General features: G+C 41.5%; 1 protein-coding gene across 1 annotated transcript in view; it reads left to right on the top strand.

The window, feature by feature from the left end:
* Window positions 1-18,787, top strand: part of LOC147610860 (uncharacterized) — a 104,154-nt gene that overhangs the window by 23,743 nt on the left and 61,624 nt on the right. The window contains exons 3-8 of the mRNA XM_086785486.1: window positions 6,502-6,662; window positions 6,776-6,932; window positions 7,059-7,168; window positions 9,920-9,992; window positions 10,185-10,231; window positions 11,738-11,873. Coding sequence (XP_086641612.1) covers window positions 6,502-6,662; window positions 6,776-6,932; window positions 7,059-7,168; window positions 9,920-9,992; window positions 10,185-10,231; window positions 11,738-11,873 — 684 coding nt within the window. The remainder of the gene's footprint in view (window positions 1-6,501; window positions 6,663-6,775; window positions 6,933-7,058; window positions 7,169-9,919; window positions 9,993-10,184; window positions 10,232-11,737; window positions 11,874-18,787) is intronic.

Raw genomic sequence — 18,787 nt, 5'->3', positions numbered from 1 at the left:
CGGAAGTTTACTTTCAAACCAGCACAGCCAGACCAAAAAGTTCCAAAGCCTCCATTAATCTCTGAAGATCTTGTTGCGTATTCTTGGGCATAAAAAAAGAATCATCAGCATAAGCCTGAGCCAGGAAAGTATGCCCAGCAGGAAGCTGTAAGCCATGCAATTCATCAGTAGCTTGCAAAAAATCCAAGTAGCAAAGAAAAGGATGTGTGGCAATAGCAAACAACAAGGAACTAAGCGGACAACCCTGGCGAACTGAACGTCCCAATTTCCAAGAATCTGATAGAGAAGAGCTCAAAATCAAAGAAGCATCACTGTCATTATAGAGCCAATACACAATATTTTGCCACTTTGCACCAAAACCAAGATAACTCATAGTCATAGCTATATAATCCCAATGCACAGAATCAAAAGCTTTCTCAATATCAACCTGCAAAATGAGTACATCCTGCTTAGTGTATTTGGCATATTCAATGGCAATGTAAGCATTAGCCAAATTATCATTGATTTGCCTGCGAGGCACAAAACCATATTGCGCAGGATGCAAACCATCATGTAAAAATCCTTTAATACGATTTGCCAACATCTTAGTCAGAAGCTTATAGATGACGGGCATAAGAGTAATGGGCCTCCAATCAGAAAAAGCTTCACAAAGATCCCGTTTAGGGAAAAGCTTAACCAATCCTTCTTTCCAAGAAGATGGTAGTACATTATTGGCCCAAGCTTCATTGATCATATACAACAATGATTGTTCTAGCTGAGGCCAAAACGCATGGAAAAATTCTACTGTCAATCCATCCCATCCGGGAGATTTCCATCGACCCATTGAACGCAAAGCATCTTTAAGTTCAATATCAGTGAACGGAGATTCTAATTCCAAAGCATCCTGTGGAGAAATAATGGGCCGAACATGATGTAATAAAGCATAACGAGCATTAAGTATGTCAGGTGAAGTTGTTGGCGGTTTAGCAAAAAGAGCTGCAAAATGCTGACTAGCAATGTACGAGAGCTCCAACAAAGAATGAGTCCATTGACCATCAGATTTTTTCACCCTTCTGATGCATTCCTTTTGTCTTGAAGCATGTAGATTTTTGAAAAAATCTTTGGAAGAGCAACCCTTATCTATGATAGCTCGATGTCGCGAACGTGTCAACCATTTTTGCAATTTTCTTTGATCATTTAGCATGAGGAAGTGCTTAGCCTGCATTAAAGATTCTTGTTCATTGGTATTTAAAACCCGAAACTGAACAAGATCAGCCATAGATTGACATGTTTCTTTAGCCTGCAAGATCCGATTCCGCAAGTCGGCCATGTAATAACGACCATAATCACAGATCACAGCCTGCATGCGCTGAACAAATTGAAACCAAGCAATGTCAATATCCTCATGTATTTGAAGGGGCAAAGGCTCAATGGCTTGGAAAACCATTTCCTTGAAATCAGCATGCACAAGATAACTGTTGTTTAAAAGCAACAGCCTATGTTTCTGAAGAATAGAAACATCCTGTGGCATATCAAAATAAAGGCCTAACCATAAAGGAGAATGATCAGAGAGTAACATGGAGCGATCAATCCATAGCTTGCATACAAAATCATCATATTGGTCTGCATGTAACAAGTACCAACGATCCAGACGTGTCCAGATATGCGGAAAAGCATTGTGATTAAAGGTAAACCCTTGCAGACGAGGGAATACATGTTGCCATAGGTCCAGAATATTGCAGGAAGAGAGCAAATCATTCCATGTTCTGCGTTCAGCTCCAAGCATATGAGTTCTTCCAGTGGAATTAAATTCAGGAGATGGAGCATTATTAAAATCTCCACAAAGGAATGCATTATGGAGCCAAGGATAAGCCAACATTTGCGACCATATATTTGCCCTGTCAGCTGAGCTTTGTGGCGCATAAACTGCTGCAAATTCATAAATTTGTCCATACAATGAACATTGAATGACCATCCATCTGCCAGCAGAATCATTGTAGGCCAACATTGGTTGCAGATCATGGTTAACAAGCATAAAAACTCCTGAGTAATGCTGAGTGCCCGCATAAAATATATCATAAACCAGCAAAGTGACCTGATTGACCCACTAAGGTATGCTGATTGTGTTCTTGCACACACACCAGATGAGGTTGCATTTTATGTACATAGTGCCAAAACAACCTGAATTTACCAGGATCACAAAGTCCTCTAATATTGTACGAGAGACATTTTATTGGAGCATCAAACATCAAATCTGTACAAAGGTATATACAGTGAACAGCCAGCCAAAATCAATGCTGCATAACAGCATCTGAGTCAGGGAGAGAGTCCTCGCCCTGAATCAAGAGAGACTCATGCATATTCGTATCAACACACATATCCAAAGCATTTACATCGGCATCCATACTCGAGGAAGCACCTCGAACTACATCTGACCATATTCTAGAAAGCATAGTCGAAGAAGTGGAAGACTGTGCAATAGTGGCAGATGCAGTCCAATTACGTGAAGGAATGGGAGCACGACGAACCATAGTAGCTTTTTTCGGAGTTTTCCATTCAGTCGAAGATATTTTATCTTTTCCTTTATCCTTGGGTTGATTAGGCACGGCCAAAGAAGAAACAACTTGTGGAATAACTTTAGCTTTTCCTTTTTCTTTCTCCTTTTGAGTATTTCGAGTGGCTTGATTTGTTGGTATCTCCTTAACTTGAGTAGGCAGCACATTCGCTGAAGTGGGAGGTACAGCAGATAATGGCGGAGGATGCAGCAGAGAAGGACATTCAGAAGCCATATGCCCAAATTTATGACAAGTGAAACAAGCACCTGCAAAGACTCCCCAATTTAATTTGAAATAACGTGCACCCATGCCACGCACATTTTCTACTTCAACAGCAATTGCAGGTGGTTGCTCATGGTCCGTATCCCACAAGATGCAAAATCTGTTTTTGTTTCCTGTAGGACGAGGTGCACAAACCACTTTGCCCAGAGTGGCTGCTATACCTGGCAAGTGTTCCCTCAAATATTCTGGAAAATCCACGACCTCGACCCAAACAGGACAACGATGCCTAATCAAGGACTGATAGTCCTTGGTCGGGGACCAAGGTAACACATGTACCAACTGTATACCAAACATAAGGGGAGAAGTTTCAAGCATCTGCTGCTTATATTGACCATCAGACAGTAATACATCATAAAAACCCCTTGCTGCAAAGTGAACTCCATCTACAAAGGGTCCACCTAGAATGGACTGAATCCATTGAGCTACTTCTTGCGCAGAAGGCATTTTGCCCGGAAAGAAGAGGATAATCCCTTTTTCTGAGTATCTACGCAGAGGAGACACAATCGTTGGCAATTTAATCTTATAACTGAAAGAAGGAGGCGGGTCCTTCCATTTGCGACTGTCTACAAAGTCCTCACATAAAGCTTCATATACAAACTGTGCATCCGACGAATCTTGCTTAATCATGGTGATAGATTCAATTGCAGTATGCTGCCTCTTGTTACTGTCTGCAGCAGTATCCCGGCGAGCATAGGTCACAACAGTCTCAGACATAATTGTAAGAGTAGAGTCTGTACAACACTGCCAAACAACTTTTTTTTTTTTTTAATAATGAAAGCTGTATGCTGTATACAGTAACCTAAAAATTTCTGTTGATGTGAATCAAAAATAAGCTCTATTTGCTGGAATGCTGAAACTGACTTTTGCTGATGCGAATGAACTGTACACTGGAAATCTGAAACTGATTTCGAACTGTAGAAAATCTGCAGAAGCGAAACTGAATCTGAAAAGGAAGGCGAAGCTATACGGGGAGAGAGGATGGCGTGCGAAGAACCGACAAGAAGAAGCGCACACACACACACTACACACACACACACAGCCGCACACACACACACACTCGTACAGGCGCACACAGGACGCGGAAGAGAGGAAAAGGGGCTGATAGACGATGGGAAGGCAGAGTAAATGTGCGTATAGAGGGGATCCCCAGGTGAACGCGATGAGGGCTGGAAAGGCGACACAGTCCAGGAGGCAGGCCCGATATAGTTCAGGAACCACGCGCCTCATCACACGTGCACACATAGAAGGGGGCGAGTAGGTCGAGGGAGCAGGCGAACCAGGCGAGCAGGAGAGGCGGGCGAACAGGTCGAGCGAGCACTCGTCTCCGTCTCGATGAGAATTATTTACAATGAGTTTCGTCTTATGAAAAGGCAATCTATCCTTAGCCCAGCAATTATTGCTCTCCCAAACCCACCTCAGGGGAAAGTGATCAGAAGAAGTGGTTGCATGGTCAACCCATGGCTTAAAGGTGTGAGGGATCCATTCTGCATCCTTGTTGAAATAAACTCTGTCAATCCTAGAAGAGCTAGAAATATACTGCAAGCTGAAATATGTATGTCGCGGTGTAGAACTCCAATCCCCAAGGTCGTAACAAGCATCCACCAGCCTCTTTTGCATAATCTATCTTCTTCACTCTCCTGGACCATTTCCTCTAAGTGGGGCTGAAACTTATCCAACGTCTTTGCTTTCCCTTTCTGTTCTCCTATCTTGCCAATATCCCTGCTGGATGATGGAACCTCAGAAGTAAGCAAAGAGGTCTTTCTTCTCCTGTAGTACGTCTGCTCTAATGTCGGAGATTGTGCTGTTTTATGTTGTTCAGAGTTTTTCCTTTCCTTGTTCATTTGTCCTTGCCATGGCGTTAAGTACTTGCTTTGCCCAGCCTGCACTTGTCTAGCCTACGCTTGCCCTGCCTGTAATTGTTCTTTTGCTTTCATGCAGTCCCTGGCAAAATGACCAAATTTCCCACAATGGAAACAAGCCCCTGCAAATGAACCAAACTGTAAGCTAATTCTTAGGTTACCATATTGACCCAGGTTTATATTCATTGCTGAGGGGGTGGGAACCTCTGTATCCCAAGTAATGCAAACCTTGTTTGAGCCCTTTCCAATGGGATGGATTAGAGGGAACAAATAGGGGTCTTCCAAGAGCTTTCACAAAATCTCCAATAAAGGGCCATAACCAAGGTGGAAGGTCCACAAATTCCACCCAGACCGGACAAGCATTAATGAGCCCATTATCCACATTGAAGCATGGGTCCCATGGTAAAACATGGATAAAGCTTTTCATAAAAAACAGCGGGGCCTTGGCAAGCACCTTGGGAACCCAAGTGGGATCAGCTAGAAGGACATTGTAGTACCCTTTTTTCAGATAGAAGATCTCTCTAACCATGGGTGCTTGTAGAATCTCCTTTTCCAGCCAGCCTTCATGTCTGGAAAGAACCTTCCCTGTACAGTATAACATTAACCCACAAGAGACAAAGAGTGCTACTTGCTTGTCCACAAATTCAGAAGAAACAGAGACTTCTACTGAATTTGGAGAAGATTCTCCTCTCTTTCCCTCTACGTGTTGAACTTCTGACAAGCCTTTTTCTTGTAGAGATTGATACATTCTCTTCTTAGCCCACTCAATACTTTGACAAGCCATGGCATCAAGTCCAAGAGAATCCATAAAAGATTTATTAACACCATTCACCTTATTAATGGCCTGTTTGACCCCCAGCAGAGGCATCTCATCCTGGACATCAGCCCATTCCTTCATTTGCAAATCTTCACCAATTACTGGAGATGGTATTAGGCCAGTCTTGACAGGTAACTTTCCCACTTCTGTCAGATTGCGCTGCACGTTTGCAGGTAGAGGAAGAGGCGATTTTCCCCCATGACCAGGCGAACTTACCTCATCTTGACTGTGGACCTAACCGGCTCATGATCAGGCGAACTTTTCCTCTCTCGATTGTGTGAGCTTCCTCCATCTCGTCTGTTCTCTTCTTCACGGCTGCAAAGGATGTCGAGATCCTCATCACTGAATAGCCCTGCTTCAGACCGACTCTTCTCTCCCCCTTGCATATCTTCAGCAAGAGCCTTGATCGCTAGCGCCGAAAGCTTTCTCCCCCTTTTTTTTTTGATCGCGACCATCGCTAACTAACATTTTGCATGCTGCGGTTTTAACGACCACCTTGTAGGAAAAACATTAGTACTTGGGTGGATGCTATGTGGAGACTGGCTGGCTGTGCAGGTGTTGGGGATGTCAAATTCTCTTGACTACTTGGATCAGATCCAAGAATACCAAGTTCCAACACCTTGACCCTGTTTATCTTGCCAACGTGGTAGCAGACCCAGCAGGAACCCTATACATGGAGGTGCTCCATGAGAACCTGTATTGTCTAGAGAACAAGTTACCCTCTCTACCTGATGACTGGTAGGTTGCCACAACTTATGCATGACTGTTTGTTTAGACTCTTTAGAAGGGCCCCACTGATTGAATATATACACATAGGCCACTTTCATCAACCCTCTGCCTGCTAAACAAGTATCAAAACATTATATGTTGAAATTGGGGACAGTAATATGTTTTAGCTTGAATTTAGATCTCGTTGATGCTGTTCTTATTGTAAGAAGTTGTCAAATGATTCCCAGTCACTTCTTGTTTCATACAAGTGGGATGTCATCGCCAATCCATATATATGTAGGTAAAGTGTTCTTTTGTGGAGATTTATAATGAAGAGATCAAAGATTTACTTCATCCAGAAACTCCTTCCAAGTCAATATTTATACGAGAGGATGCAAATGGAGACATAATCCTCGCTGGAGTTCAGGAAGAAGTCGTGACTAGTTTTGAGAATATGATGAAGTACGTAGGTCCATTTCTGCTAATGTTTCAAATCAACGAGGGATCTCAAAGGGAAAGAAGAGTATAAGTTTCCCCATCATAAGGGAGCACTAATCGTTGCTTCCTTTCCTCAGGTTTTTGGAGCATGGTTCTACATTTCGAACAACTGGAAGCACTTTAATGAATCAACACTCCAGTAGATCCCATGCCATTTTTACAATCATTGTACAGCAAAGATCTATTGAAGATTGCACACCTGACATTGACATCATCACTGCCAAATTCCATCTAGTAAGTAGATTGATTGGAAATTATTGCACTAATAATCAGAACATTTGCATTGAAGCTGTTACATTTCAAGGAATTTAACATGACTTTTTGATTGATATGTTTTCATATGTGCATCAATGTTTGCAGGTAGATTTGGCTGGATCTGAGAGGGCTAAAAGAACAGGTGCAGTTGGAGTACGTTTTAAGGAGTCTATCACCATAAACTCAGGATTATTGGCACTTGGTAATGTGATCAGGTTGGTCCTGCTGAAATTGCTATCTGTTGATGTACACAACCAAAAAAAAAGAATTTTAAGTTAAAGTTCACCTTTTAATGCTTCTAATGATTTTGTAAAGTCTTGGCTGGCTAGTGATCATTGTTCTAAAGTCAGAGAACCTTCTTTCCACACCACTACATGCCTTTTGGGGTCTCTTACCACCTTCGAACGAGATGATGTCAAAAAGAGTTTTGACTGTGTAACGGGGGTTTGCGGATCTTGGAGAACTTAACTTTCAAAGTAATCAAACACAATTAACCATAATTAAAAAACCAAGACTAACAACACCACACTGGGGGTGGAAGATAGGTTGACACCAACCAGCCAGCCACCCCCCCCTCCTTTTACACACACACCCCACATAAAAAAAAGGTAGTGTATTACCAAAATGGGTAGTTGTAGTACAAGCTTGTGGGTGATCACAAGATCACTGGATTTCCAGATGCAACTTTGCAATGAATACGATAATGAAAAAAGGTGTCGTTGAAGCCATTCCACTTGGATCTTTTTCAGGTAATCTTTATTATTGTATTCCTTGCAACTTTGCAATGAATACAATAATAAAAAAAAGTGTTGTTGAAGCCGTTCCAGTTGGATCTTTTTCAGGCAACCTACAGGGCAAGAGTATTCTCGTCATAGGTGTATTTGAGACAACAGGAAGTGACTCTCCCTCTGTACGTGTATTTGAGGCAAGAGAATTCTTGTCATAGGTGTATTTGAGACAAGAGGAAGTAACTCTTCCTCTATAGGATGCCATGGTTCTCCTCAAGATTTGTTTGTGTTTTAAGCATCTCCTCTTCAGCTTGGGTAGCTTGGTTCTCTATAAGAAGACTTCCAGAGTCTTCAAAAGTCTTCAAGTCTAAAAAAATTTCAAGCCTGCTTTCTTAATCAGCATGGACAGTATGGTACCTCTTGCCATACAATACCGTGGGTGACTTCCATGATGAAGATCTGATTATATGGTTGCAAAAAAGTATTTTTTCTGCCCTTATGGAGACTGTGTATGATTCCACAGGCAGCCTTAAAGGTCTACAAGTTCTTCCAACGATCTCTCAAGGAATTTCCAAGCATCCTCAAAGGTCCTCAAAATCATAACAAACAGCTTGGACTTCTCTTACCACTTATCCAAAGCACAGACATTCTCTTCAAGGTCGTCGAATGGCCAATTAATAGTATATCTCTCAGGCAGCAGGAGAGGAGTGCCAGACAACATACTTGCAAGCTAGGGTTGCTTTGAATGAGCAATGGTGGATCACCTCACAGGGGGTGCCACCTATCCTCTGTTCACTGTGGAGTTATATTCTCCATTTAATGGCCTTTTTGATTTTTGAAAAGGGTTGGCCAACCAGCATACGACTAGCATCTCAGATGCCTATAGGAAAATTTAGGGTCATTCATAGATAGTCTTGCATATTTAGCGACATAGCTAATTGAGCTGCATGTGGGTGAACAATCTAATGCATGAGGGTAAGCTCTGGTTCAGGACAATGTTGCTCCACGATTTGCACATTGTTAGCAGTCTTTCAAAAGAGAAAGATGTGCATTCCCTCCCTTTTTATAAAAGGAGACTTCAATTAAGTATGACAAAATACTCCAAAAACCGGGCTGAAACCCTGAAGTGCTGAAAACATAGTCAACCTAGTACATAGTGAAAGCCAGTCAGGGAGATAATAACAAAATGATAAACCAGTAGGAGAGGTGGTAAAAAACAACCCACGATTCCACTCTTTCACAAAAGCTGATCTCCTGGCTATAGCTGATCTGGAGCTACCATGTATCCTCTTCCAAATGGCCCTCAGGGTGTGAACGGTATCACAACAAATAATGGGCAGAGACTGCATATGATAAGTTTGAGGGCCCTCCATGGCCTCCATGCATCTGGAATGCCAAATCTGCCAAGCTATAATGCTCAAAATGATCTCCAAAGAAAAATCTACTGAGGTCCAGTATGTTCTAAACTGGGGAACTGGAACCTTGTCAGTGAATCCTCTCACTTTTTTTTTTCTTTTCAAACAAGAAGAATCCAGTCACGAATTTTATTTGTGTGCCGTAGCTGAAATCTGGAATGTAGCTGAAGTTTAAGTACCTTTGGGAGGGTTTCAGAGCCTAAAGATAACGTATCTTCATTAGCTGAATAGAATTCTGATCCTCCACTCCTTGTGATAGTATGTATAAGGCTCTGTCTCCTAGGTATGATCTTTGTCAAAAAGCATGCCTAACTTTGTCTCTAAGGCATACAGTATAGTTTCAACCTTTTCCAGGCATTTCCCCATTGGAATTGTTGTTTATGTTGGCTCTAACACCTTTATTACAAGTGGGATCTTTAAGTAGCACTGGAGATTTACGATAGAACAATAGGTGTGCTTCCAGTGCGCTGTGCCATGGCCTAGTCCTTCATCATGACCCCTCCCAGCCATGTATGCAGCAAAAGAATACACCTATATTGCCGAAAATACCATGCCACCTTTTTGTTAGATAAGGATTCTTAGTTATCCTCTCAGGATATACATCCAATCCACCCATAGGACACTGAGTTTTCGTCTTGTTTCTGCACTGGAATTTTCATACTTGACATGCTTTAAGGCTAATGCTATGCAATGACATGCTTTAAGGCTAATTTTCATACTTGACATGCTTTAAGGCTAATGCTATGCAATGAAATGACTTTTTGAACATATGAGTAGTGTCTTTGTTTTAAATCTTGTCTGGTTTTGGCTTGTCAATGTAAAGTGCACTAGGCGATGAACGTAAACGTGGGCAACATGTACCTTATAGGCAGTCCAAACTTACAAGAATTCTACAGGCAAGGAAAAAAAATCTAGGACGTTGATCTTAATAAGAGTACTATAAATGTAGACTTTTCTTCACTAAAACTAAGAAAACTTCATTACCCTTTGTTTGATCGAGCAATGCAGCTTTTCAATCTTCTAAATTTTTATCCCTTTGGTACCATAACAATTTACAAATTCTATGGTTGTCTTTGATGGATGTGTAGGATTCCCTCGGTGGAAATAGTAGAACTTGCATGATTGCATGCATCAGGTACTCCCTTTGAAGAAGTAAAAGATATTCCTTTCGAGGCTTTTTTTTATATAGTGAAGATGTATTTTTATTAATAATAAGAAAAGAGTACATATAAACTGTGGGATAGTCTTCTCAAACAATCAAGAGCCACAGAAACTGCTCAATCCAAAATCCTCTTAGTGAGTAGTTTCCTTTGGAGGCTTTTTTCATTGTGGTAGAGGCAGATTTTGATGTTGAAACAACATAAAAGCTCTATTTTTTGACATCCACTACCCCAAGACCTGAAATATGCAACTGTAGTAGGTGATCCAAGAAAGATGGATAAAATATTGGTTCCTATGAACCTTGTATGAGGCTTGAGCAACGGGGGAGCCTTGTATGAGCGCACTTGACTGTTAATGGGTTGATACAGAGAGTAGATTTTAATCCAGCTATGGTGGCTCTGAGAGAGGATGACATGAAAAGGTGAGTGGAAGAGCTATACTGGTGGCCTGTAGTACTATGTGATCCAATGGCTGCCAGACAAGAAAGGTCCCAGCCTCCAGTTGTGCGAGTAGGCTGGCCCCTGTTCCGGATGGCCCTGGAACTGCCAGTTTCATGGCCTTTGTTAGATTAAGTTTCCTCACATTTTGAAGTCCTCAATATGTTTCTTTCGTCCCTTCTCAGGTCCGTCCTTTATTTTTTGCTATCCATCTCTCATTTACAAGCATTTAACTAGGCCAATACTTGGAAAGGTTTGTATACATTGCCTGCACATCCTTAAAGCTTGGATACACCGAGACCCGGTCTTACCATTCAAGAGGTTTAGAAAATCATTGAAAACTGCATAGAGCAGGCTTAGAGTGGCTGAAATGGATACAATCACCTCATTCACTGGGTGGGTAACTAGGATGGTGTGCTCTACTGGCATCTATTTCTTTAGTTGAAGGCAGGCTGTTTTCAAGCACCAACATATCACTAAATATTGGTCCCATGCACTTCATATTTAAATGGAATTTCAAAAGGTCCTAGCTTATTTTGTCCATACAGTTTTCTAGCCCTACTTTGATGCAAGTAAACAGTGGCACCATGCTGCTATTGCATCTGAGTTAATTTTCAGTGCCTTTTATAGGGAGGGTTTTTTGTAGTTTGTGCCAAGTGACAGACTTGTGGAATCCACCATCTGTGGCACTTTTCAGAACATAACGTGCTGTCATTTAGAGGGAGAATCTTGAGACCAGAGGCTAAGATGGACAAACTAAAGGCTCATCTCAAAGATTGAGAAGAGCTTATAATGGATTAGAAAATGTGGTCATTCACGTGACTTGGGTTGAGGTATCACTACATGAATCTATCATGAAATTATTCAAAATCCTTTGATAACTAGTATATGTATTCATTTGTGAATTCAAAGGGTAGTATGGATAACAGAGTTTCATAAATCTAGTTAGTAAAAAGTGTCTATTTAATACTAGTAAATCTAGTTAGTAAAAAGTGTTTATACTCATAATACTGTTATTAAGATGCCTATGTTTGCAAGTTCAGTACTGCTGATATCAATCATGAAGAGACTCTCAATACCCTCAAGTATGCCAACCGTGCTCGGAATATTCATAACAAGCCCATCATCAATAGAGACTCCCGTGCCTTACAAATGAACCAATTGCGACTAGAACTAAAAGTGAGTCTTGGCCCCCTTTATTATTTCTAAGTTTCAAGTCGTTAGCAAATATAATACACATACATGCACAGCACAGACACTTGCAAAGAAGGTTCTTCCTTTGATTGAGCCCTTTGAGTGAAAATTTTGGTCTCTAGAACAGCTGGATTTCCTCGCAAGTCGCAGTTTTTTTTTTTTTTTTTTTTTTTTGGTTTGAAAGGATTTTTTCATTCAGTATAACAAAAATTTAAGGGTTACGAGTCAAGCAAAGAATATGGAAGATTCCTTGAGATTCAATCACTAGTGGCAGAGCCATGTAGATATATGATAATGCCAAATGTCCCTAGTAGCAGAGGGAAAAAGAAATGGGACCGGATGGCAGAAATGGGATATATATGATATGTGTGAGTGCCCTCGAAAGCCTGAGGAGGAGTCTGTACCAAGTTTGTGATATGGACCGTTGCACAAGTCCTAATGAATTACCCTCATAGAACATTTGGGGCCTTGAGTCAGTGAACCACACAAATTCTCTCTCCAGGTATTATGGCATGGTCAATACAAGACAGGCATATTCTCCATCCTCAAAGACAATGCTGAATGCCCTCTTTCAGTGCAATGCATCAGGGACACATAGGGGGCTGCACCCATCACTGATCTTGAAATACAGTCCATAATGCATTTTCAGGCAGTAGAGGAGTGTAACTTCTGCTAGAACTCCAAAGCCAAGTCACACATTTCTCTCAAGACATGTCTATAATGCGATGGATTTGTAGCTCATAAGGCAATCTAAACGGCTACTGCCATTAAATTACCAATACAAGCCATAATCAAGAATGTTGGATATCAATGCGCCACCCTTGTCTTGATTGACTACGTGGGTATTGGCTAGCTTTCATTGTAAGGCCCCTTTTATAAGGAGAGGCCACTCTGACGTAGAGTAGCATGAATGCCTGGTAGAGCCCGGTTTGGACACCGGGATGAGGCCATATGTGGCCCGATGGTTAAGAGACGGGTTAGCCAGGCTTGGCATCATGCCAAATAGGCTACTTGTAACTACTTGTAAGTGCGGGATGATATATCATATCGGACCGCACCAAGGGTAAAGGGAGATCTTCCTGAGACACTCTCCTCAGGTTGCGGGGCCCAAATGGGCACACCAAGATGATCTTAGATGGGTCTGGAAGCTGCACTGAAACCTGTGGTCCATACTATTGCCCTAGTTGGGTGATGTGGGCGGTTGGGTCCAATGTGACTTATAGTAGGGGGCCTACATTGGCCGACCTAGCATAGGACCATCCTTCAATACTATATATAGATGGGTTTAGCAGCTTCTATCATAGTGAGTTTATCAATTTTGAGATCCATCTTCACTGATCTTTGTGCCCTTTTTTCACAATGCATATAGTCCTTCTGATTGTCTTTCCAGGGTGCCATCTAAGCTCCTTTATAGGAGTGCACAAGTGGAAGGCAGTTGCCATCACTTTGCAATGAGTAACTTAGAATTATTCTCTAGAAAGAGGCTTGCAGATGCAAAGAATTGCACCTTGAAGCCCACTAAGAAGGAGTCTAGTAACAATGCCGAAACTGAGTTGGAGCTCTTTGTGATTATAGAAGAAATCTGTGCAAAGGTGGACCAGTCAACTTGGCCGATGGATCATGGATCACATCAATAGTGGAGCATCCCAATTTATGACCAGTAAGAATGATTGATATACAACTGTACAGCCATGATGGCAGCATATGCAATGAATTGCACCTTGAAGCCCAATCAGGAGTCTAGTAACAATGCCGAAACTGAGTTGGAGCTCTTTGTGATTATGGTAGAAACCTGTGCAAAGGTGGACCAGTCAACTACCCGATGGATCATGGATCATCGATAGTGGAGCATCCTAATTTATGATTAGTCAAAAGGATTGATATATATCTCTACAGCCATGATGGTAGCAGTCGTATGATGCCAAATGCCCAACCAAGGGCATAGGTACAATTTGTTTTGTTTTGAAGTAATGGTGTTCATAGTCATAAGAAACAAGTCATCTGTCTTACCGTTTCGTCGTTTGAACACGTTTCGTTTTGTCTCTATGAACGAAACAGAGGTGTTTCGAAGTGACACTTCTCAAATCAAATCGGGAAAAAGTGAGAAATTATGGAAAACATAGGAAATTTCACGATTGGGTGTGAAATTAGATGTGATTAAGGATGAAAGTATGAATTGGGATTTATAAATTGGGAAAAAGTGAGAAATTGAAGAAATTGTAGGAAATTCCAACAATTGGGTGCTAAATTAGGTGCAATTGAGATTGAAGTATCAAATTGGAATTTTACAAATTTGGAAGAATGTGAGAAATTGAAGAGCCAGTGGAACACTTATAGGAAATTTTGACAATTAGAGTGTGAAATTGACCAAGAAGTCGAATTGGGACAAAACAATGTTTCGACATAGAGGTTGAGAGTATGAAATTGGGATTTATAAATTGGAGAAAAGTGTGAAAAAGAACTAGTGGAATACTTCTAAGAAATTTCAACAATTGGGTGTGAAAATAGGTAATTGATCAAGAAGTCAAATTTAGGACTTCAACATAGTCACTAGAAACGTCTCGTCTATTTCATCATTTCACCTTTACGGGTTTTTCAAGAAAATTGAGATGGAAAGGAGAAGAAAGTAAAGAGGAAGAAGAAAAGGAGGTGTTCCGTAGTGACATGTGACTATGATGGTGTCACTTTCTAAACATCAAGACATGTTGCTAATCGATAACTACAGGAAGAAGATTTGGGTATATTTTCTTAAGGATAGGGCCGAGGCTTTTGGTAAATTCAAGATTTGGTTAGTAATGGTTGGAAATGGGACATGCAAGAAGCTGAAGATGTTTTAGACTGATTGGGTGGAAAATTGCAAGGGCAGTTGTTGGACAGTGGTTTAGATTGCTCGAAGTATGCTAAAAGGAAAAGGGTTGCCTAATACCTTATGGGCCAGGGTAGTTGATAGTGTTGTGCACTTTCTCCACAAGAGTTACATTGAAGCAGTTAAGGGGCTGACTCCTCAATAGGCCTACTGTGGTAAGAAACCTGCTGTTGCATATTTTATGACTTTTAAGAGTGACTGTTTTATGCGTATGCTAGACTCAAAGATGTTAAATTTGCAGCAATGTGATGAGCTATGGTGGATCAAATGCTAGAATCAACATCATTAACAAAGAGATTAGATGATAATTAAGACGTTGTCGTGCCATAGCACGTCTATGGTGTGAAACCATGCATGTGAGGCCATTAAATGCAAATCCAGATGCATGGGATTAAGTGCCATGACTTGAGTCATTATATGATGCCCATGTACATATGTTCATATTGTAAATGAGGTTCTATAAGACGAGCTGAAGCTGAGCCAGGTCTCGAAGCCTCAGTACACGAGTGTGGTGTGAATCGTGGAGTTTTTATGCTTATGGTGAACCTTGGGGGCTAGCAGAAGTCCCTGTGCCTATGTACATAGGTTTGGATTTTGCTTGAGTATTTAACAGTTTTTCTTGGCCCCACGAGATGGTAAAATGCTCAGAAAACATGCTTGAGATGATAGTGGCATTTGATTGAGGTTCAAAATGGCATGGATATGGCCATGGTCATGACTACATGGTGACGGAGACATGTGAAAGAGGATGTCAAGAATCTTTGGTCAATGCGTGGGAATTAATGTTGATGCTTATCAACCTTAAGAAATGGAGAAAATGAAGGGGGCGCGGCGTGATGATCCGAAGCATAAGGAAGGAGGGCTCTTTTAGCATTAGTGTGTGGCCATTATTGAGGCTTGAGAAAAATAAATGAAATATATGATACAAGTGGCCAATAATATAAAGAGCCACATGGAAGCTTTGTTAGCGGCCAACGTAGCCGCCAGCACGTGAAGAGAACTGGCTAGAAGGCTGGCGAGCTGGTGCAGAAGCGAGAGTTTTTGTTTTTGCCGTGTTCTCTACGGGAGGGAGCCTTTGGCCGTTGAGAGAGGGAGATGCTGCTGAAGCTTGTACGAGAAGGGAGTGTGTGGATCGCCTTGGGAAGAGCTGCTGGAGCTCTGGGAATCAGCCGACTGAAGCGAAAAAGGATTGCTTCTCTCTTGCTTTCTCCCCTGCAGCCGACTGAAACGTTCTATGCTCTCTCTCTCTCTCTACCACAGGAAGGCTGAAACGTTCGATATCTTTCTCTCACACACAGGCGGAATGATAGTCATCAATATGCTCGCTGGCTGGACTGCGCCACAAGTATCTCTCTTTCCTTTCTTTCAAAACTGAACTACAGGAATACTCCATCATGTCTATTCTTGGCTTTTCCAAGGCTGTGCACAAAGAGGAGAAGAGGGACACCTTGTCAAAAACTCTTTCATTGTTCTCCATTGGGTAATTTACAGTATACAGGGCTGTGTACGAAGTGTATCACTCTCTCAGCACAGGGCTCCAAACACAGTGGTACAGCAAGTATTCTGTTGTTGAGCTTTTAGTTTGATGGTTATTAGACTCGTTTCCTTGGAAAGCTGCGAGCAGCTTGTAGCTATTGTTATGTAGAAAACATTTCCAAGGTGGTTGTTAGGCAGATTGGGTGCCCTATCCTTTTGATCTTCGAAGTGAGGCTAAAATACCATAGGTGTTGTGTTTTGGTGGCTTGTGTGCACTACTTGTCTCTGGTCTTCACAAAACTCTTTTCCAAAATGATATACTACATGATTGCATTGATGAGGCCATGTGTTGGTGACCTGGTAAGCTTGTACCCATCTATCTAAATTGAAAAGCTTCTGCTGGTGGTTCCCCTTTGAAGAGTTATATGTTTTGTTTCCTTGCTGGGATTTGAAGCTACTCTCACAGCCAGAAGTCTCGCACTTTCCCAACGATACCGCCCACGTCACGACAACGTGATTAGTGAGCAATTAATTGATAGCTTAATGTAGGCATGGATAATCAAAAACCAGCAAATTCTCATTAGGCCAATGCCTCAATTTATAGAGTTTACATCCAAGCATCCAATCCCACTGATTTCTCCTTGATTCACTCCACCTCTTTTGCTTGATTCTCTCCACCTCTTCCCAGAATATGTCCACACCTCCTAAATCTCCTCATGCTACCCTTTATTCTCTCCTAGTAGATACTTCTCACCTTTTCATAGGTTCTCTCACATTTACAGATTCTCTTTTACAGCCTCTTGCCAAGGGCTTGTTCCCGCACACACCCTATTCACTTATATATTTCAACACCTCCCCTCAAGTGAATACTCCTAGTACCTGGACCCTATACCAAGTTTCCCTCTTACTCGATAGTCCGCGACCAGTGCCTCAAGTCCCTAAACTCATAGTCCTTGACACTCTCTCTCTCTCTATGTGTCCAAGGCTACTACAAGTGCCCGTGACCTTGACTAAAGTGCTCACACATATATCTACCACATGGCCTATATCATTGGTGGCTCAGAGGTGGTTTTACTTTGTTGGGGCAGGTTACATTGGGTTGTGGGGTTTCTCTCTCTCTCTCTCACAGAAAAGATGATCTGACTCCACTTCCTTAGGAGCCTCCATGAAGTTTGCTGATGTCAATCCTTCTCCACTGGGTTTGCTGTAGCAGTCTCTTGCCATGTGTCCTGGCTTTCCACAATTGTGGCAAGTGAAGGTCCTTCCTCCTACTCTATCTCTTCCTCGTCCTCGTCTTCGAGAGAATCCTCCTCAGGTGAAGAATGCTTTTTCTTCTCTTGCTGTTGAGTCCAGCCATTTCTTCTCTTTGCCTCTGGTCTCTTGCTCTAGTAGAGTTCCTTCTATCTCCTGTAGCTTCAATTCAGGTACATTTTTTAATGTTGCTACAATGTTTTCATATTCACCTTTGTCCACACTCTTCAGAAGCACTGCTAGTGCCTCATCATCTTCTACCTTTTTGCCAATAGCTCTCAGTTATTGCTTAATGCTTTTATATCTGTTCAAAAGTGTGATTAAAGGTTCACTTTCTTTCATATTCAATTTGTAGAATTGCATTAACAGATTTATCTTTGAATTTTTAGCTTGTGTGCCAAATAATTTATTGAGTTCATCCCATGCATCTTTTGCCCACTGTATCCCTGTGATATGATGAATGATTTCATCATTTAAACTGAGTGCGATAAGTCCCAATGCTTTTTCATTCTCATGAGCAGGTACATGGTTTTTGTCTGCCATGTGTAAAACTGCTCCTCATTAAATTTGGCTATCTCTTGTGCCATGCTCATGATGATGTGAAGGGAGTCTTACCTCTTGATCTAATTTCAAGATTCAAGGACAGTGTCTACCCTTTTACAACTCAATCTGGTGTTTAGGTGATGATTACAACAGATTTATCAGCGTAATTTTACCAGAAATTATATTAAACCAAGGGTAACAAATCTGTACGAAATGGTTGGAGTATCAAACCATCTCCGAATCGCAATATGAAGTTATAAGGATCTGTATCAGATACCTAATGGTTAATTTGAACCCTCAATTGCACCAAAATACAGTGATTAGTATTGATTAATTATTGATTAGCAAATTAATCCTCTATTTTGTGTGCAAAAAACAGAGTATGCGGGGAGTCCAAATCTGAGGCCTTAGAGTTCAAATGAGCTCAAATCCTTTCAAGGCCATCAATAGCAATTAGTCTAGTAGAGGATTAAGCCAAGAAACACAAGATTTGACCAAACATTGAATGCTTAATCTTTGTTTTACCAAAGTCACCTGCAGATTTGATGAAGAGCTTGGATCTCACTGTAGACTTGATCAAATCAAAACCTGTCTTCACTAGCTTGTAGAGCACCCTTGAAAACCCCTAGGGCCAAGAGGAATTAGAGCCATTGCATCTGTGGAAGACAAGATCTCTAATTTCTTCAGAAAAAGCTGCGTTGAAAAAATCGCGATTTTCTCCTGCTTGTGCCAGCGGTTTGATGCATTTCTTGAATGGGCTGGA

Source organism: Cibotium barometz, chromosome 48 (assembly GCF_041138505.1).
Source record: "Cibotium barometz isolate CiBa-2024 chromosome 48, ASM4113850v1, whole genome shotgun sequence".
NCBI classification, from domain to species: domain Eukaryota; kingdom Viridiplantae; phylum Streptophyta; class Polypodiopsida; order Cyatheales; family Cibotiaceae; genus Cibotium; species Cibotium barometz.
Note: the sequence above shows the minus strand (reverse complement) of the source record. Positions and strands in the feature narration are given on the sequence as shown.